Below are 20,495 nucleotides of genomic sequence, written 5' to 3' on the forward strand. Positions count from 1 at the left end.
TAAAACATGAGGCCCCATGGCAGTTAAGAGTCTAAGCACTGCTATGACTGCTCACAGCAGCTACTAATGGATGCCATCCAATTTCCTTCAATCCAGACGCAGATCACTTTGGTGATCAAAGTAATAATAAGGAGCACATACACCAAACTCTAACACCTTAACCAAAATATGCTAGTGGGAGGTGTCCCTGCTTATGGCAGGGGCTTGGGGCTGGATGATCTTTGAGGTCCCTTCCAACCTAAACCATTCTATGATTCTATGTTGACAATTTTTAAGTTGTGATGAATAAACAGGCATAACTAGTATTGTGTGCTTTCCACATCACTCAAACCCTGCAGTAAAGGCACAAGTGAGGGGTTTAACAGTTTGAGAGCTCTGTATGTGTATAAATACACATGCAAGAATGCCCTCCCCACAGCAGCATGGATAGATGATTTTCTACAATATAGAATCAGCCAGGTTGGAGGACACCTCCAAGCTCAGCCAGTCCAACCTAGCACCCAGCCCTACCCAACCAACCAGACCACAGCACTAAGTGCCTCATCCAGGCTTGGCTTCAACACCTCCAGGCACGGCAACTCCACCACCTCCCTGGGCAGCCCATTCCAATGCCAATCACTCTCTCTGACAACAACTTCCTCCTAACAGCCAGCCTAGACCTCCCCTGACACAACTTCAGACTCTGTCCCCTTGTTCTGTTGCTTCTTGTCTGCCAGAAGAGCCCAACCCCACCTGGCTACAGCCTCCCTGCAGGTAGCTGCAGACAGCAATGAGCTCTGTCCTGAGCCTCCTCTTCTGCAGGCTGCACACCCCCAGCTCCCTCAGCCTCTCCTCACAGGGCTGTGCTCCAGGCCCCTCACCAGCTTTGTCATCCTTCTCTGGACACCTTCCAGCACCTCAATGTTTCTTTTGAATTGCGGAGCCCAGAACTGGACACAGCACTCAAGGTGTGGCCTGAGCAGTGTTGAGTGCAGGGGCAGAAGAACCTCCCTTGTCCTGCTGGCCACACTGCTCCTGAGCCAGAACAGAAACATAAAAATAAAACTTCTAGCTGAGGAAGATGATGGCAGCATGGGATGCTGTTTAGAGGAAAAGCTCCAGCTGAACCTTGGTCATTTAAGAGATCTCACATCATGCCAACAGAACTGATAGAACTCCCATATAACCTAAGGAAAGCTTCAATGGCTTCACCAGACACAACAGAAATGAGCTGTCAGTGTAGAGAAGCACATACAAATGGCTGTTTTCTCTTTGATTCACAATATTTAGACTGTTATTTCCAGCTCAGGTTAAACAAATCGGTGTTATGATACTATTGTTAGGCTAGATGTATAAACACACTCCTGCAGTTTTGGAGGCAGGCCAGCCAGCCCAACAAACAGGTTACAAAAGAGGCGGCCAAGAGGTAGAACACACAGGAGCTGCTGCCTGGGTTCATCCACAGGGCTATTGTGGAGAGAGAGCAGGGGGTGAGAAGGAAGAAAACAGCACAGAACAGTGGAGCAAAATAGGTTGTGAACATGCTGTTTTGATGTGGAAGGTTTCTTAAGTAAAAAACAAAACCAACCAAAGCTCGGGAGCTAGTTCATAGTCAGCAAACCAACTCCTGAACATTCCCTCTGGAGACAGATCAAGCAGCTTCAAGAAGGCAGTGAAAGGAAAATTAGTGTTCAAAGCACAAATCACCATCAGCAAAACTCTACTCGGTGGAGAAAAACTTTTTTCTTCATGAACAGGGCATAAGGACAAAACGTAGGTTCTGAATAGTCCAGATCTCCCACTGAGTCTCTAATGAGAAAGCCTCTTCAAGTGCTTAAGTGCTTGACTCAAATGTTTCATTCCACCCAACATTTCCCTGAAACTGACACTGAAAAAAGATTATTTCCCCCCTCATTTTAATCAAGGGAGAAAGGTTTGGAGACAAGGTGTTGACAGAGTTTACTATACCATTTGGTTTACTGACAGAGTTGAAAGCAAGCTCACATGGAGGATGGATTTTTCAGGTGTTAGAGCCAGCCCACGGAAACAAAGAGTTAAAACTGTTACATAGAAAAGGCAGAGTAACAAACACAAGCATGGATTAATCTTCCTAGCCTACACCCTGTCTTAGTGAACCTGAAGTCACTTATCTGGTCCAAGGGTAAGTTCCCTGCAAGTTCATTTTCTAAGTGGACCCAACATGTAGAAAGAAGAAAACCACATAAAGAGGTCAAATCAATAACTCGTTCCATTTGCAAGAGCCTGGTGAGACTTCTCATGTGTGATTGATCTCCTCCATTCACAGCAGATGCTCTGGGAAGAGTAAGCTGGGTGCAGTTATACTAACAAGGCAGGGTTCTATTTTCACACCAAAACACTTCCCTCGTTTCACTGGAAATGCCCCACAGTCTTCACTGACAACACAGCTGCACACCAAGGCCCTGCTTTGTCCACTGTTAAGAAGTGCCACCGAGTGCCCTCAAACATCTCAGGCTTGACCAAAGTCTCCAAATAGGAGATCTTGAGATACTTAGCCAGCATACCTGGGGAGGAGGCTGAAGTTGGAGAACATTTCCATAGCTATACATAACAGAAAGTGTATCCAGCAGGCGATTCATCTCTGCCTACTAGACAGAAAACCATACTTAACTGCATGCAAGTAATGCTTTGTGAACGCTTTAAAAAGGCATGAAAACCATAACACACTTCTAGCACTTGCATTTGTTTTCTTATCCATTCTGTGTTTGATAAAACACAGCTTGATTTTGCATAGAAGTCATTGGCCTGCCTCCTATTTGCATATCACTGCCAGGCAGTAAAACCTTGAATTTTAAGATCACACAAGATAATGCCTCCTATCAGCAAGTTATGCTACTTTTACTCAACGAGGAAAATCAAACCCGAAACCCTGGTGTGTACCTGCTGTGCTGAGCACATTCCGCAGCACGGTGTTGTCTGTAGCCTGTTAGGAACTTGTTGAATTTGATACATTTATTGTTTCTCAAATACAGAATGAAAGAACACTCTCCTCACAGGATGCATATTTCTCTGCCACTTCACACACTGGAGCAGGTTGTTGATTTTGGGGTTGGTTTTTCAATGGGCTGCTGGGGGCTTTTTGATACCAGATCCTAAATAGTGCTTAAGGCAAAGATCTCCTCCTAGCTGAACTGCTGAAGGAACACTTGACAAGAGAGCTCAGAAGGCATTAAACTGCTAGGCTTCCCTTGCTCAAAGTAGAGTTTCTGTGCTTTTGTCTCACCACATGTCCCTATGTTTGTTAACCTTGTACAGCACTTTCTCCATGCAACAGAAATGGAGCAACCACTCACAGCACACGGTGCAAGTCAGAAAAGTTTTCCTCGGTTTGCCCCTGTGGTCTGCCCCCCAGCAACAGCAGCGACAGCCAAGCTTACAATACTAGTCTTAACTTTCCAAAACTCCCTGCCAGTAACCCTTGCATGGTAAATGCTGAAACACCAGAGCCTTGGAACTTGAAAGGTTTGGTTTTCCTTTCAGCTTGCTAGCAAAACCAAAGCTGAAGCGTAGGACTGGTCAGGCACACCATTTTTCAGCTGAAATGCAAGGCTTTTCTCTGAGCGCCTTAGAAGCAGCAGCGCAGGATGGAGTGGGGATTTGCCTAGCAGCAGCTGCAGAACGGGCATGTGCTGCCTGTCACACAATATGCCACACACAGGACAGAGAAGAGGGGAAGAAATGCCACTCACACTGCACCTCATTCCAAGTCAAGACGAAGCCAACCTTCAGAACAAAACAGGGTTACCTGAAAAGCAGAGCTGTGATACACACTGTGACAGTCCCCTTGCTGCAGGGGCATCGGAAGTCACACAAAGCAGCAACATCCTTTCAGCAGGAATGCCACAGAATTTCACAAGGAGCAGCAGAGCATGCTAAAAGCCAGCCAGCACAACCCTGACACTGCCCTCAAAATAAGACAACACTATTACGCAGAATCTTACTTTGAAACACAGAAAGATGGAAGATGCTTCATCGGTCTCCAGCTGCTGCAGTTTTTATCTAGGAGAAAACCCCAGCAAGATCTCCATCTCAGGATGACTCCGAGGAGAGCTCTACATTTACTTAGCATCAGCTCCTAGCAGCAATACAACTGAAAGGTCTACAATCTGGTAGACTCAATGAAGGTTTTAATCATCTAATGAGATTACCTCATCCGTGTGTGGTTTCACAATGCAGTCTCAATGGTAGCCCATTATGCCGGTCCCCTGACATGCAGTATCAATCATGCTAATCGGCTTACTCTGCTATCACTCCTACGGCTAGCTGACTGCCACACACAGAAACCAAAATCATGAGCAGGATAAAAAGAGACTGCGAGCTAAGCACTGCCACAGCAGTCCAGAAAACATTGCTAGCTTCCAATCCTAAAGTTTAAAGTCACTTCTAAGCAACAGTTTATATGCTATATGTTTGATTTTGTCTGTTCTATGCTCAACCACAGCAAGGCCCAACAGCTCCCTTTTGGAGAACAAAAGTTGTAACAATTCACATATTTACAGTTAACAAACTACACATTGGACAATGACAAAGCTGCAGAGAACATAAGCAGGTCCCTTTTCTGAAGCACAAGCACAGGAGCTCAGGAAGAACAGCACACTGCTGCTTCACTGATATACTTACTGCCATTCAGCTACCAAAGCCAGAAGCACCCAACCTCACAGAAACACCAGACATGTACAAATAAAACTCACTGTATTTGACAGATGAGGCTAATGAGAAATTGTAAATATGAAAACTAAACTTAGTCTGTATTTTGTTAGCTGCAGAGGGAAAAAAAACCCAGCTCTGAGTTCTGATCCAGCAGGGATCCAGCTCTTCTACACACCGTTTAAAAGAGCCCAACACTATGCAGCAAAAAGGACAAAACAAGCCCCTTCAGCACCAGCATTTTGTACAACAGAGATCAAGCAGCTTGCCCAAAGAAGCACATGAAATCACAGTCAGAACTGTAAGATACACCTCTTAAATCAGCACTACCTCATGTGCTGGCCTCACACTTTCCACTTTTTCCAAGGCAATTCAAGGTATTTGTGCCACAGGAATTTCTGCTGCAGAGGGCTGCACTAGATGACCTTTGGAGGTCCCTTCTGACCTGAACCACTCTATGAATCCATAATAAGAAAAGCCACACAAGCATAGAACAGATATTAACACCTACCCAGCAATATGTGGGTTTTCTAAAGGCTGTACATATCTGAACTTGACCAGGGACTCAAATCCCTAATCCAAACACCTTCTCCAGTGTATCTTGCAACCACCAGTAGCTTTCAATAACGTGAAGGAAAAGGTAGGAAAATAAATGATGGAGTCCAGATGAGGAAATAAGGATATTATCTTTAGGTTGGAAATAAACAGAACCACTTAAAACAATCTTTAAGAGCCAAAAATTTCAAAATGAAGTAAAAATAATTCTAAACCCAAACAACCACAAACAAGACAGAAAAAAGCCAAACACAGACAAACCAATGCAAAGCAACTTTAGGCTGTTTCAAACTTGTTGCTGATTATCAGCCCATTCTGCTGGACCAAACATCCCCAACCTCCTCTGAAAGCATCTTGGTTCAGTGCCAGGATGCTCGTTTAAAACGGGAACATAAAAAGGCAAAACCAACACAGCAATCTCTGGGAAAAAAAAAGTCTTTTGAACTTGTTGTGCAAATTAAGTGCTTTCTGAGCAACTGACTCAGTTGGCCCAGCTGATGCCAGCATCTCACTGGGGACTCCTGCCTTGCTGAGCAATCTTGGTTTTGTTTTTTTTTAAGAGAAGATACCAATAAGGCAACCTTTTGGCATTTGATGCTCCACATAAAACACATCATATTTGAAAAGGCATCTATGTTTTCTCCCCTGCTTTTGCACAAGCATGCTCAATCCAAGCAGTCCAATAACTTCACATAGTTCTAGGGTATCATCTTTGCACATCCCAAGTGAAGGCAAATTGTTCCAAATAAGAAAACAAAGGATTTACAACTAGCTTACCTCTGCAGACTAACTCTCCAGAAGAGAAACAAGAGTGAGCAGAGTCCTGATCCTCTCAAGCCCAGATTTGATTACTTTGATGCAAAGTTAACACTTTTTTCCTGGTTTCTCAAACTTCCAAATGACAGAAGGGCAAGACCAGGATTAAGAGTAGTCAGCACGGATTTAAGAAAGGCAAATCACCCCTGCCCAACCTGAAGAAGTGACTGGCTTAGGGGAATATGGGACAAGACTGAATTTTCATTACTTTGACTTCAAACAGTGAAATACTGGCTAGATAAGTGAAATGAAAAGTGGACTAAAGATGTCTAAACTTCCAAGCTCAAAGCCTTGCAACCAGCAGCATGAATTCCAGGTGGAAGGCAATTTTGCTGATGTACCCCAAGCATCAGTACTGCTGAGCATCTTCAGTAAGGAAGGGACAGACCACACTCCCAGCAAGTTTGCAGATCAGACAGCAGCAACCAATACACCATACAGAGGTGCTCAAAACCCAGCTGGACATGGTCCTGAGCAGCCTGCCACTGCTCTGAGCAAGGGAGCTGGAGTACATCTCCAGAGGCCTCTTTCAGTGTCAGTAACTCTGGAAATATATAAACTTGTCAAGCAACTACCAAAAACTGTATTAGGTGACCGGTTTGAAGCTTTATTTTTACCACAAATGCACAAGCCAAAGGACAGTTTGCACAAGCAAAGACCTTCAAACTCTTTCCCACTGAAATAACATTTACTGAGCAAGAGTTTTCTGGAGATAATATTATTATTTACTGTTTTAAAAGTGATTTTAAGTGGTCTGTGAGACAACACAGTAAGCACAGAACCCTGGCAATGCACAGGTGTCGTTTTTAATCTTCACCCTTTATAGCCCTTAATATTTATGTCCCACCCAGCAGCTTCATACTGTTTCCAGATTCAAACAGCACCCCAAAAGTTTGCTAATAGCTTTCTGAAACTAAGATGTTCCTTTCCTGTTTCAAATACAGTTTCCCTTGGAAAAAAAACAACACCAAAAAGAACAAAAACGACAACAAAAAAGAGGGGAAAAAACCAAACCAACACTTAAATACCTCTCAGGGTCCCTCAGCCTTGCTACTGGAGGAATTTAACAGGGAGGAGGAGAGGGAAGGACATCTTTCTTAAGCAAACCAATAATTATCTCATTTTCTCTCCTTTTCTCACACAACACTCAGCTTACAAAAGATATCCAGGACAAAAAGTCATTAGCACAACCAGTTAAAACATGATTTACCTAAGACAACACTGTAATGGGAGATGTTAAGCAACCTAAAACTTTGCAATTCATTGGCTGGTTTATCTGTAAAACACATTCTGTTTCCATAGAGATCCAAAATGCTTACTGAAAAGTCAAAAAAAGTATGAGTTGTACTCTCAGCCTGGAAAAGATACTAAAGAGAGATCAACTTCATGTGAAGTTTGTCTTAAGACACATCTCAAGTTTGCTTAATTCAATTAATGGCCTATAAAATTGTCATTTGGAGAGAAGTAATCCTAAGCCCAGGTAGGAGAGTCACTTAAAGCCCAGGGAAGCTGCTTTAGGATGAAAGAATTCATTTGTAATACTGAAGTGCAGAGTTCATTGGGTTTCTGTCACTCATTTATCAGGGGTACCATTATTTTTCCACAATCACTTTTGTTCTTCCCAGCAGAAAAGCACTCTCAAACCAGCACACTGTATTGCTGACTACGCCCAGGCTGAGCACCATTCAGATAACCAAGCACTCGTTCACCATGGTGAAACACCCATGAACCACAAGGAGTGCTCAGGGGATAAAGGAAAAGGAAAACATACTGCCCTGGGGGAAAAAAAAAAGAGTTTGAGCTATCATGGTTCACCTTTCTGCTACTTTTTCTTGAGGATATGGAATGAGGAAAGAGCAGCAGGCAAGAACTCACTCGTGCAGATGACCTACAGTGACAAGAGACTAGGACTAAACTAAGAAACAGAATCACAGAAACTACCAAGTTGGAAGAGACTTCCAAGCTCAGCCAGTCCAACCTAGCACCCAGCCCTAGCCAAGCAACCAGACCATGGCACTAAGTGTCCCATCCAGGCTTTGCTTCAACACCTCCAGGGGCAGTGACTCCACCACCTCCCTGGGCAGCCCATTCCAATGCCAATCACTCTCTCTGCCAACAACTTCCTCCTAACATCCAGCCTAGACCTCCCCTGGCACAACTTGAGCCTGTGTCCCCTTGTTCTGGTGCTGCTTGCCTGGCAGAAGAGACCAACCCCACCTGGCTACAGCCTCCCTTCAGGTAGTTGTAGACAGCAGTGAGCTCTGGCCTGAGCCTCCTCTTCTCTGGGCTAAACAACCCCAGCTCCCTCAGCCTCTTGAGAGGATGTCCTAGTTCCTAAAACATTTTTCTTGGTACAAGGTGCCCAGGGAGGTGGTGAAGTCACCATCCCTAGAGGTGTTCAAGCCAAGACTGGATGAGGCACTTAGTGCCATGGTCTGGTTGACTGGCTAGGGCTGGGTGCTAAGTTGGAGTGGATGAGCTTGGAGGTCTCTTCCAATCTGCTTGGTTCTATGATTCTATAAGCACGCTCAAGTTGCACAAACACAGTAACCACCAATGACTGGAATAGAGAGAGACAGAGGAAGAAACTGATTTGCAGGAGACAAGAAGGCAACAGATTCATGGATTGCAGTTTGTAAAAGAATTAAAATGTTTTCCATTGGCTGCCATATAGTGAGAAATTTTAATGTCAAGCTTGGCTTATAAAACCATACTACTGCTTAGTGTCTGACAAGTCATTTAGGGCCATAAAAACATGCTATTTCTGACACATTTCTTGTTGGCCAGAACCTACCGATTGCTCCACACTTCTAAGCAATAGGCATGCATGTTGAAAGAAGGCTTTAGAAATATCTTCCCACCTGACAGTAATTTCTTTCTGACTCCATTATGATGAAGCAGAGTATGAAGCTGTACTGGAACTTACACCCACAGAAAACTTTAAAGATGAGAAAACGCTTCTGGAGATGGACATTTGACCACATGACGTATGGGACTGGGGTTGTTTGGGTGTTTTGGTAGTTTTGCATATTTATAAGAGCCCGTCCTGGGAAAGTGCAGGTGCTCCTTAGGCCAGCGTGCTTTCAAACCTCACCTACAGGATTTGCAATGGGTACAGTTCAGAACCACAAACCTCAGCGTATGTGCTGCACGGCACCGCCAAGACCACGTCTGTAAAACAGGCGTATCTCAGCCTGCCCTTGCAGTTCCTGTCTAGCGCAGAGAAAACCTGAAGTGAAGGGCACCAGACAAGACACACACACACAGAGGCTGATAAACAACCTGTGCTCGGACAGCTCACAGCAAGGAAGCCTGATCACTTCTACTGATAGTGTCCCCGGCCAGCGCTCCCAGACAGGCGAGCAGTGCACAGCCATTAGCACGGGACAGACCATCAGAAGAGCACCAAGCTCCGGGGCGTTGCCTAACTAACAGCAACACAAAAAGCTGGCCTAGACAAGTCTTCAGAGGCAGCAGAGCTCCGGCAGAATGAACCCTCCACCTAAGATCTCGCTAATAAGCTACCTGCGATATCTTCTAATCCCTGTAAGCACAGATTCGGGCCTGAAAACAAAGGATAACATCTTTTTTGCGCTCTGCCTCCTGCCCCTAATTTCTGTTCTACATTATTACATACAGAGATATGGTATGCATACATCAGAAACAACATGATTTTACAATTAGAAATTACCAGCGTTTGGCAAGAGAGCCATTTCAGCCATTGTTCCAAGATTCCCCAGTAATCGGTCGTTACCATATGAATTGAAACTAGGCAAGACTTCGTGGCAGGAATTTAGAGTCAAGAAGAAGCAAAGCAGAGCAGCCGCATTACTCCAGCTTGATTGAAAGCACGCTTGAAGTACTGCACGAAGCACGGCGGGCTTTGTGGAAGAGGGAGAAATACCCAAGCGCCGGGAAGAAACAAGAGACACGACATGTGCTTTGGTAAAGCTGTTCCAGGTGCGGCGTATGGGAGAAACAGACCTGTGAGGAAAGGGAAAACTGATTCATCGGCCCCGACAAGGACGCGACGGAATGCCATTAGCAAGCAGTAGTGCTCCACGTGTATGTGTGCCGGCTCCGTGCCCCTCCTGCCCTGAAGGCAGATGTGCAGCAGCACACAGCCCTGCCACCCGCTGAAGATACTCTGAGGGGCACAGCTTGCAGAGGCCATCTGCAGGAGAGCTCTCCGTGCAGACAGCAGGCGGCTGATACTCCATCTTCGTGATTCCTGCCTGGAAAGGGAAAGCCAGCTCTATTTATTTGTACTTGATGCGAGGCACCTCTGAAGACCACGAAAAACAACTCTAGCTCACCCTTCAAGAATCTCCCCGCAGCTGTGCCTGGGTGCAGAAACGCCTGCAGACATCTACTCTGAAAGCAGAGGGAGCACAACAATTGATTTCCTGCAAGTGTAACGTCCTGTTGTTTTTCCGAGGTGAGCTGGAGAGTTATCACAATCCCAGATGTTTACGAGGGGAAGGAGAGAACTGCAGTAACTTTGCACAGGATGAGCCAGACTGACTGCCTAAGCACACTCTTCTAAACTCAAATTCAGCTCTCCGTGACTTTTTCTGCAGGGGCTCTCAGTTGCAAAGCGCAGAACGGCAAGCTGGAGGACATGAGCAAGCATACATCTGAGTTTCCAGCCACTTCAAGTGTGTATGAGGCAGTGAACTTACACAAAGTATTTTTAGACTTCCTGCAATCAACTGTCCTCCTGGCATTGCTCAATCTGCACACTTGTCTGAATGATGCACTTGTGCTAACACAGGCCCCAGTTTTAAAGTTCCACTTCTCTCTTTTCCATAAAATAAGCACCGTCAAATTTGCTCATGCAAGAGGTTGAATCAGAAGCCATTAAGGGTCATCTAAGCTAAAGCATATTGTGTAAATGCTTATTAAATTATACTTATAAAAAGTAATTTGTTTTATCTACAGAAAATAATGGTGTAAACTGAACAAAAGACTGGTAACGATTGGGCGTGTAGAGAGCAAGGGGTGGCTTAATTCTGCGCAGCAAGTTTTGACTTTGCAGAGGCAGACGAGCTTAAGGTTACCCTCACTAGGAGGTGACGTAGATCTGTTGCAAAGGAAAAGCAAGAAGAAAATGTTGCCTCAGCTTTACCGATCCTGCAACAGCTGAACTCTTTAAGAACTGTCCTATTTCCTGGCTTGATTCAGAAGATATTCCACAGCTGAACTGTTCTGAGGAGGAGTCAGGAAACTGGGTGATGGTTTGTATCATGCAGGCATCTCACGTGTCCAAGAAAGGATCAAGTTGTCGCTTATCAGTGCACGCATGACAAGCCAGACAGAAGTATTCCAGTACAAGAATAACCAGGGATGGGGCGATTGCTAGAACCACCTAATTATTCAGCAGAATTGAGCAACAAATGACTATTTGATGCAGCTCCAGACTATACACCATTACAGTAAATACTGTCATTAACCATGATTATGCATTATCTCTAATGAAGAAGCCTCAAATGAAGGAGCTTGCAAATTAGCTGTGTCCTACATCTCGGAGCCAACAAAGGAATCTTAGAAGTCTTCTCTTACCCATTTGCAAAACTGGGTGAATAAGCTTGGTCTAGTAAGATGCTGATGACACTTCTGCCATTAAGAAAACAAAAGATGCCATCAAGATGTGGTGCCACAATTTTAAACTGCTACTGACGTGTTTCTTTTGGCCTATGGCTGCTCTTGGTGTTCTTGAACACTGCGACTGTCATTTACAGAAGAAACTTGATTGTCTCTTTTGGCAACTGCCTGAATTCATCATCCCCTCATTATCACCATTATTATTAGAATACTAAATTATAGAAAAAATAATCACACTGTCCAAATCATTAAAAAAGAGGAGGTTTCACAAAGTGAAGCTGATATTATTGCTTTTGACTCAAAGCCCAGCTGAAACTGCAATGCAAGAAAAAAAACAAAAAGGTACTTAGAGCAAATTTTCCATAGTAATGTCCTGTTAAAAAGAAATTCAAATTCTTTCTGAAGAAGGAAATCAAAATAATCTGAGCTTCACGTTACTAAAGATGACTTTTCCTCAACTAAATGATAACAGACAAACCATTTAAATGAAGGAAATGGTCTCTAGAAGGATGTGCTCTAAAAATGGGGAAGAACTAATCAAAACAACCAGAACTACACTGATTGATCCAGTGCTGCTGAGGCTTACTACAGTATGTGCAGCACATCTCAGTTCCAAGACTTGCAAGAAAGATCCAAAAGTCTGCATTTAAATAAAATAATCTGAAGCCATGCAGCAAAACCCCACACAACCTTCTGTGTGAGTGTTGCTCCTCTCTAATTTGTTGGGTGGATTTGAAGGCATAATCAAAGCAAAGTTCCTCCTGTAAAGTCAAGTCAGTGCAATTACTCCTAAAAGCAGAAACAGTGCAGTTATGTTTTATTTCCAGTATGAGAACACCAGTACCTGGAATGTGACAGCAATCAAGGTTAGTTTTACCTTCCACCACTGGAGAAGTGAACACCAGGTACATCTGGACAATGCATTAGCTCTCAGTGGTTTCTTTAAATCTAAGTACTGCACAAAGAGGAGGGAAAAAACTCTCTTCTTTACAGGAAGAAAGAAATTCTGTAGGACATCTCTAAAACACAGCTCCCTTCCCTTTTCTTTGCCTGGCACAGGGGTTTTCTTAAAAGCACAAAGAGAGCCACTTGCCAGATCCACTGATACAGTCAGAAGAAACAAAACGTTTTCCCACAGCCCTGGTGCTCTACCAGTCACAGACTGAAACACAAAGCCAGGTCACTGCCGTTTTCAAAAGTCCCTTTAACAGGAAAGACTGCATTTCCATCCTTCATTAGGCTACTTCAGATAGTTATGAGAATCTAGATGGTTAGCAAACCCCTAAAGGGTTCCCCCCCCCCCCCAACACATGCTAAATGTTCTAAGGAAACACAACCCATTGGGATTTTTTCATTAGCTTTCTGTGGTATGTTTTCAAACATTCTTCCTTTTGTTATTATAGTTCTTAAGGAGACCTCGTAAAAAGGTTATGAGGAACTGCCTTCTTTAAAAGTTGACCAACTTTGTTTAAAAGAAAAGCATATTAAACACTGTGGTAAATCCAGTTAGTGTTCCACTGCACATCTGAAGTCTCCTTACATCCAAGTAAAAAGTCACTGAGATTACAAGCAAAGAGAAACATCAAATTCTAGGCTTGATAAATGATATGATAAATATGATATGATAAATGATAAATGATAATAATAAATGATAAATGATAAATGATAAATATGATATGATAAATATGATAAATATGATTAAAAGACCCTGTTGAGGTGATTTCAGTTTTCATATTTTTTTTCTCCACTGTAGTAACCTCTACAGTACTTTAGCTAAAAAGCTTGGCTGCAAAAGCTTTTCTTCTAGAAAAAGTCAGGGTAAACACAGAAACTTTCAAGAGAAACCAAGCTGCTGCTTAGAATCATAGAACAGAATCATATAATCAGTCAGGGTTGGAAGGGACCACAAGGATCATCTAGTTCCAAGCCCCCTGCCATAGGCAGGGACACCCTACCCTAGCTCAGCCTGGCCAGAGCCAGCTTCTCTGTATTGTAGCAGTACCTGTGATGTGCGAAGAAGTCCGGCTATGCTTTGGGGTGTTTTTAAACGGGCTCAAATGACACCTTTGTAGCTGCATGCCTGCCCTTCTGCTACACAGAGATAATCTACTGACCTCGAACTCCAGATCTGTTGAACGAGCCTTTCATCAATGAAAGGCGGTTGCTTAATGACTTAATGGAGACAGACCATTAACTTACCAAACAGCGTCAGTTTGTCTAACCAGGGAGAGAGTAAAGTTATCCCAGTGGGACAGAAAAGGAGGCTAGTAAGGAGAAGCAAGGAAATGTGAAGCTCACGAGCAGGGTTTGGACACGTCGAAGCTGGCAGGACAGAAAGACAAGACCTACCTTCCCCTCGGCGCTGCCCCTCTCGCTATCTCTGGCTCACATCACTGCTCTGCGCCTTAGAGTGGTCTTCACAGAGGCTGCACATGCAGCACAGGCTGGCCCACGGCCAACTCAGTGACTTCAGCTGCTCCATATTAATACGGCCACAGAAGCAATAGGCAAGGGACAGCGAGAGAAAATGGAGGGGGCTGCACCCTCGGCTCAGCCCCTCCAGCTGCCAAGAGGCAGCCGAGCAAGACACCGCTCACTCAGGCGGGACCAGCACTGAAGCGTTACCGATCCCAGCACCTGCTGGGCCACCTCACACCGGCCACGGTTTGGTTCAAAACAACAAACGACAGACAGACAAACATCCTCCCTCCCTGCTGGGTGGCTGTCACCGTTCAAACACGAAAGGATTTAAAAGGCAGCCAGAACCAGCCTCCTCAGCCTCCCCACAGCAAGCAGGGCAAGGTGCTCCAGCCACATGATCCAGTACCTCCCATGGGCACTTGACAGGCAGAACTTCTCCGTGGTAAAGGGTAAGATTAAAAGAGACTGACTTTAAAAAGGCCTTCAAAGTCTCAGCAAGTGATAAAATGCACTAAATTCCTGCAATAAATTATCTTGCACATTCTGAGCTATTTCCTGATACACGAACCCTTCAGTCGAAAACTTAAAGGTCAAATTTGCATCCATAGCCTCGCCAAGAAGTTTTCTACACAGAGGAGAGGGGAGGAGGAGAGATTAGAGAAGCAGACATGACAACGAGCAGCCAGGACTTTACATTTTACACAAGCCAAACTCACAGTGCAGAATCAACCTTAAGAGGCGAGGTTTGAGTCTTAGCTTAATCAATATTCTTTATTTCACCTTTGCCCTTCTAATCAGTGAGGTTTGTTTTCTCCAGTACTACCTGGAAAGCCCTTTCCTTACAAAGAGGGGAGGGGGATTACTCACTGTCTCAGTTTTAATCCCTCCTCACTCTCCCACACAGAGAACATTTTTTCCCTTCAGAACACTTCACAAATACTTCATTATGTCAGATTTTTTTTCCCCCCAGTATATATAAAAACCAGCTCCTCACCATTTTTAACTCATTCACACTACAGCCAAGCATCTTGCCACAGAAGTTGAGAACTAGAGACACTGCTGTTAAGAAAGAGCTCTCTGAAAGCTTCCATTAGAATAGCACACTTAAGCAAGTAACCACAGAATCAAAGTGTGGCCTGAGCAGTGCTGAGCACAGGGGCAGAAGAACCTCCCTTGTCCTGCTGCCCACACTGCTCCTGAGCCAGCCCAGGATGCCACTGGCTCTGCTGCCCACCTGGGCACACTGCTGCCTCATCTTCAGCTACTCTCTACCAGCACCCCCAGCTCCCTCTCTGCCTGGCTGCTCTCAGCCACTGTCCCCAGCCTGTAGTGACACTTAGGGTTGTTGTGTCCAAAGTGTAGAACCCTGCACTTGGCCTTGTTCTATCTCCTCCCATCCAGCCGGGCCAGGTCCCTCTGCAGGGCTCTCCTACCCTCCAATAGCTCCACACCTGCTCCTAGCTTGGTGTCATCTGCAAGCTTACTGATGCTGGACTCAATCCCCTGGTGCAGATCATCAATAGCCACATGGAAGTGTCCAATAGAATGACTTACCTATGTCACCTGCAGATTTGTAATGAGCCCACACAGGTTTATTTGGGTTTTCAATCAGTTCTGTTTAGTGAAGGATACAAAGAAGCACCTGCATCTTCTCAGACCAGCACACACCCATAAGAAAACTGAAATCATTAATTACTCCAACCTGTGTAGTTCACAGTTAATCAGGAGTGGCTAACACTAAAATGCCTCTCATTGAACCAGCTGGTATTTTAGTGAGATCACATTCACATTAAAGCTGATATGCTGCCCGGCTCTGATAGGGAAGGAAAAAGCAAAAGCACAGCCACATGCCTGCCTTGTTTTCACATCTCATACTGTCAATAAAGCCTTCCAAGAACAAAATACTCAGAAAGGAAAACCCTGTCTCAGTGCAGTCTGGCACTGTGTTTAGCAAAGCAAACAGCAGCTCGCTGTTAGAGCTTGGTACTCGTTTTGCAGTGATCAAACCCTAATGAGCCACGCACAAATTCAAGAAGGAAGACTTCTCACAGTAGCTTCTGGGCTGCTACTCCATCGCCCCTCAGCATCTCTACCTGAGAAAAGCTGCAAGGTATGTACCCAGCATCACTGCCTCTCATACACCAGTGCAGCTGTGCTGCCTGGCACAGGAGCTGCAGAAAGCCCTTACTCCATTCAGCCCTTCCCTTCCTGCTACAGAAGTAGGGGAAGATTGAGAACTCAGCATTTTCTCCACAGCTTGCTTCAGCTTTCCTCCTGGAAAGGTCACCACTTACCCCAGGACATTGATTTAGCCCCAGACAAAAGAAACAACCACCTACTACACGGCCCTGTTACCATCAGGTGCTGTGATCCACCAGAAAGCATTACTGAAATTCCCCAAGAGAGCAGCTTCAGCCCAGCTGACAGCAACTGTAGGTCTGAAAGACATATTAAAAAGCAATCAAGCTGATTACATTATGCATCAAAACATGGTTAAGTGGCACAGTTTTGCTGCAACATTAAAAGAACATCTGATCTTCCCCTGAAGAAATATGGTTTAATTGTCAAGATATAGGCAAGGAAAAGGAAACAAAATGCAATGGAAGGAACAGATCTTCTTTGGTAGTTTCTGGATTATAAGGCTGAGGCTTCCCACACCACGTCAAGCTTTGTGGAAGCAAAGGGTGAATTTAGCGACCTTGCCCTAGGCAGATGGAGAAGGCTGTAGCATTACTAAGTTCTCCCATTTCTTTTGGTTTTTTTTGGTTTGTTTTCTTAGGTACAAGTTAACTCCCACCACTGCCTTCTCACCAGGTGTAGGCTCACCACTAAAACTCCCAGTAAAACATCTCTCCTCTTTTGGCTGCTAGAGACCAGCCACACTCCAAGCTTCTACACTCAGAGCCCAAAAGAACAAAAGCTTCTGTCCAAAGCAGAAGCATTTTTTAAGTCAAAAGGAGAGGACTACAGCAGAGATGAGTAACAGAGAAAGAAGTTCATCTGCATAGCTTGCTCTACAAAACCTTTTTTTCTCAAGATGTCACCCAACAAGGCAGCAAAGAGCTCCATTGTGGCTGTGCTACATTTCTGCTGCAGACAGATTCACACAGGCATTTCCCCATAGCAGCTACGGACCATGAGTGGTGACAGACTTGTAGAAGGATGGCTTTGCTCAAGAAAAGGGAGGAGAAGCATATGAAGAAAGGACACTTGTCAGAACTTCATCTGCCCTTCCAAATGCAGTGGCTTCACTGGATCCAAATAAACTCTTGAGCCCTGAGAAGTTCAACCTAACAGAGAAGCACCTGCTGTAGATAGCAGCCAGCCAGTCCCCAACAGCATGGCTCCTCAGCAAGAGTCACTGCACACAACCTGATGGGGAAGACTTTAGACAGCTCTTGCTAATCTAATCTGACAGCATAGTACAGCCACTTCAATTAGGAGCTCTCCTGCTGCTTTTCACTGAGGAGTTTCCATCCCAAGTCTCCTCCCAGTTGTGGATGCTAGGCTAAGGGACACAACAGCAGTTTGAGTCAAAACAGCTGCAGAGAGTGTGAGATATGACAAGTTTGTACCAACTTCTGCTTGCCTTTGCATCAGTACTAACTTGAAATGGCTTTTTCTCTGAAGGCCCAGAGAAACTTACAGAGCAATACTGTGCACAGAATCACAGAATCAGCCAAGCTGGAAGATCATACACCCAGTCCTATCCCAACAGCTAGACCTTGGCACTAAGTGCCTCATCCAGGCTTTTCTTGAACATCTCCAGGGACGGCAACTCCACCACCTCCCTGGGCAGCCCATTCCAATGCCAATCACTCTCTCTGCCAGGAACTTCCTCCCCTGACAGAACTTCAGACTGTGTCCCTGTTGCTGCTTGCCTGGCAGAAGAGCCCAACCCCACCTGGCTACAGCCTCCTTCAGGTAGCTGTAGACAGCAATGAAGTCTGCCCTGAGCCTCCTCTTCTCTGGGCTGCACACCCCCAGTTCCCTCAGCCTCTCCTCACAGGGCTGTGCTCCAGGCCCCTCACCAGCCTTGCTGCTCTTCTCTGGACACCTTCCAGCACCTCAACATCTCTCTTGAGTTGAGGAGCCCAGAACTGGACACAGCACTCAAGGTGTGACCTGACCAGTACTGAGTACAGGGGCAGAATAACCTCCCTTGTCCTGCTGGCCACACAGTTTCTGATCCAGGCCAGGATGCCATAGGCTCTGCTGCCCACCTGGGCACACTGCTGGCTCCTGTTCAGCTCCTCTCTCCCAGCACCCCTAGGTCCCTCTCTGCCTGGCTGCTCTCAGCCACTCTGGCCCAGCTTATACTGCTGCTTGGGGTTGTTGGGGCCAAAGTGCAGAACCCTGCCCTTGGCCTTGTTCAGTCTCATCCCATTGGCCTCTGCCCACCCATCCAGCCTGGCCAGGTCCCTCTGCAGGCCTCTCCTACCCCTCCACCAGCTCCACACCTGCTCCTAGCTTGGTGTCATCTGCAAGCTTACTGATGCTGGACTCAATCCCTTAGTCCAGAACATCAACAAAGATAGGCTTAGTTAAACTCACGTTAAACTCAATGCAGGGCAAAGATTAATCAGGAATATGGAAATATGCTTTGCTGGACCATCAAGACTATCCAGGAATCTCACAAAGCTCCACAACTATGATTCTGAAGATTCAGTTTTCCAGCCTAAAGGACAGTGAAGTGGTCCTTGGATGTTCTGCAGCCACATGTTAGGCAGTGCATCCATCCCTCACAGGACATTTGGACCAGCCTGCAGCCTAGTTTTAGGCGTTTTTTTTGCTGTTTAACTCAAGAGGACCTTGCTGAGCCCTCCTACAAAGACTGATGCCACAAGACAATTCTAAAGGCTGCAGCATTCTAATAAGCATTGCAGTTCTAGGATATGGATTTCCATGGGCAGCCAAGAAGATAAAGGAGGAACAATTAATGCCAGACTCTCCTCCTAACATAATCTATGAATCTGTGGGTTCCATACACAGCCTTGCATCACATCTGTGAAATAAAGTGCAGTAGTTTTCCAGGGTTAAATAACCCCAAACAAACCAAAGAGAAAAAATAGTGTCCCACAAGCTTCTTTCCACAGATGACCAAAGCTGACATCTCCTCTTTCAGTACAGACTACCAAAGAAGTGGTTAAGTCAGATAGCACGCTGACAGGAAAGGTTTCACGTTTCAACATGGCAAAAGACTCCCAAAGCAAACAAATAGCAGAAAAGGAAATTCTGCTTCCATGCATCAGGCCTGAGCAGGAACACTAAGCAAGGCTTCTGAGTCAAGCAACAACTTCAGCACAAAAGCTCTTCCAAGCTAGTTTTTAAGTTATTTGGTTGAAAGTCTTTGCATTTTATATCACAGACCACCTAATGGGATTCCTTCCAACACCCCACCCTACCCTGCGTGCCAAAAGTTCACAAATCTGAAATTCTAGCCCCATCCTGGATTAACAATTCACTGCTCTGTCACCAAGTCATATTTCGCAACCAGTCTTTAATGTACTCACAGCAAGAACTGTCTGTAAAATCCTAAGCTGCCAAAGCCTGCTCTGATGCTCCCACTCTGCTCCTTCCCACTCTCGTGCAGGACTGCAGTGCAGACACAGGAAAAGACATCTCTGCCAGGAGCCCAGGTATATTTCTGCTATGGCTGGGGAGGTATCTATTGATTTAAATCCAATGATTCATAACGTGTCAGTAAGTCTCAAGTGGAGTCAATAAAGTTATTTGTCTCATTTCATTCTTCCCTTATGAATTAAGGAAGATTAGTCCACCAATACACTGCTGCAAGAGGCTGCAGATATGTAACTTGTGATGTATGCACTGATGATAATCATAGAATGGTTTAGGTTGGAAGGGACCTCAAAGATCAGCTAGTTCCAACCCCCTGCTATAGGCAGGGACACCTCCCACTAGAACAGGATGCTCAAGGCCTCATCCAACCTGGCCTTGAATACCTCCAGGGAGGTTGTGGAGCACAGAAGCACCCAATGTAATCTTTGATCACATTGTGTGCTTCTGTGCTCCACAGCTTCCCTGGGCAACCTGTGCCAGTGTCTCACCACCCTCACTGCAAAGAACTCTTTCCTAACATCCAGTTTCAATCTCCCCTCTGCCAGTTTAAAACTGTTCCTCCTCATCCTGTCATTACAAGACCTTGTCAATAGTCCCTCCACAGCCTTCCTGTAGCCCCCTTCAGATACTGGAAGGCCACTATAAGGTCTCCTCAAAGCCTTCTCTTCTCCAGGCTGCAGAGCCCCAACTCTTGCAGCCTGTCCTCATAGCAGAGCTGCTGCAGCCCTCTCAGCATCTTGGTGGCTTCCTCTGGACTGGCTCCAACAGTTCCATGTCCTTCTTGTGTTGGGGGCTCCAGAACTGTACACAGGAAAGAAACCCTCTAGAGTATAGCAGTCAAGTCTATAAAGAAG

General features: G+C 45.3%; 1 protein-coding gene across 5 annotated transcripts in view; it reads right to left on the reverse strand.

Annotated features, from left to right (window-relative positions):
• GAB1 (GRB2 associated binding protein 1) overlaps positions 1 to 20,495 on the reverse strand; it is a 104,096-nt gene that overhangs the window by 59,809 nt on the left and 23,792 nt on the right. The window contains exons 1-2 of one of the 5 annotated variants that reach the window (XM_064149495.1): positions 13,990 to 14,105; positions 9,728 to 10,020 (exon numbers count right to left, since the gene is read on the reverse strand). The exons of the other annotated variants lie outside the window; for them this stretch is intronic. Coding sequence (XP_064005565.1) covers positions 9,728 to 9,793 — 66 coding nt within the window. The 5' untranslated portion in view covers positions 9,794 to 10,020; positions 13,990 to 14,105. Of the gene's footprint in view, positions 1 to 9,727; positions 10,021 to 13,989; positions 14,106 to 20,495 lie in introns of those variants that run through there. 5 annotated transcript variants of the gene reach the window in all.

This window comes from Pogoniulus pusillus, chromosome 10 (genome assembly GCF_015220805.1).
Source record: "Pogoniulus pusillus isolate bPogPus1 chromosome 10, bPogPus1.pri, whole genome shotgun sequence".
Taxonomy (NCBI): domain Eukaryota; kingdom Metazoa; phylum Chordata; class Aves; order Piciformes; family Lybiidae; genus Pogoniulus; species Pogoniulus pusillus.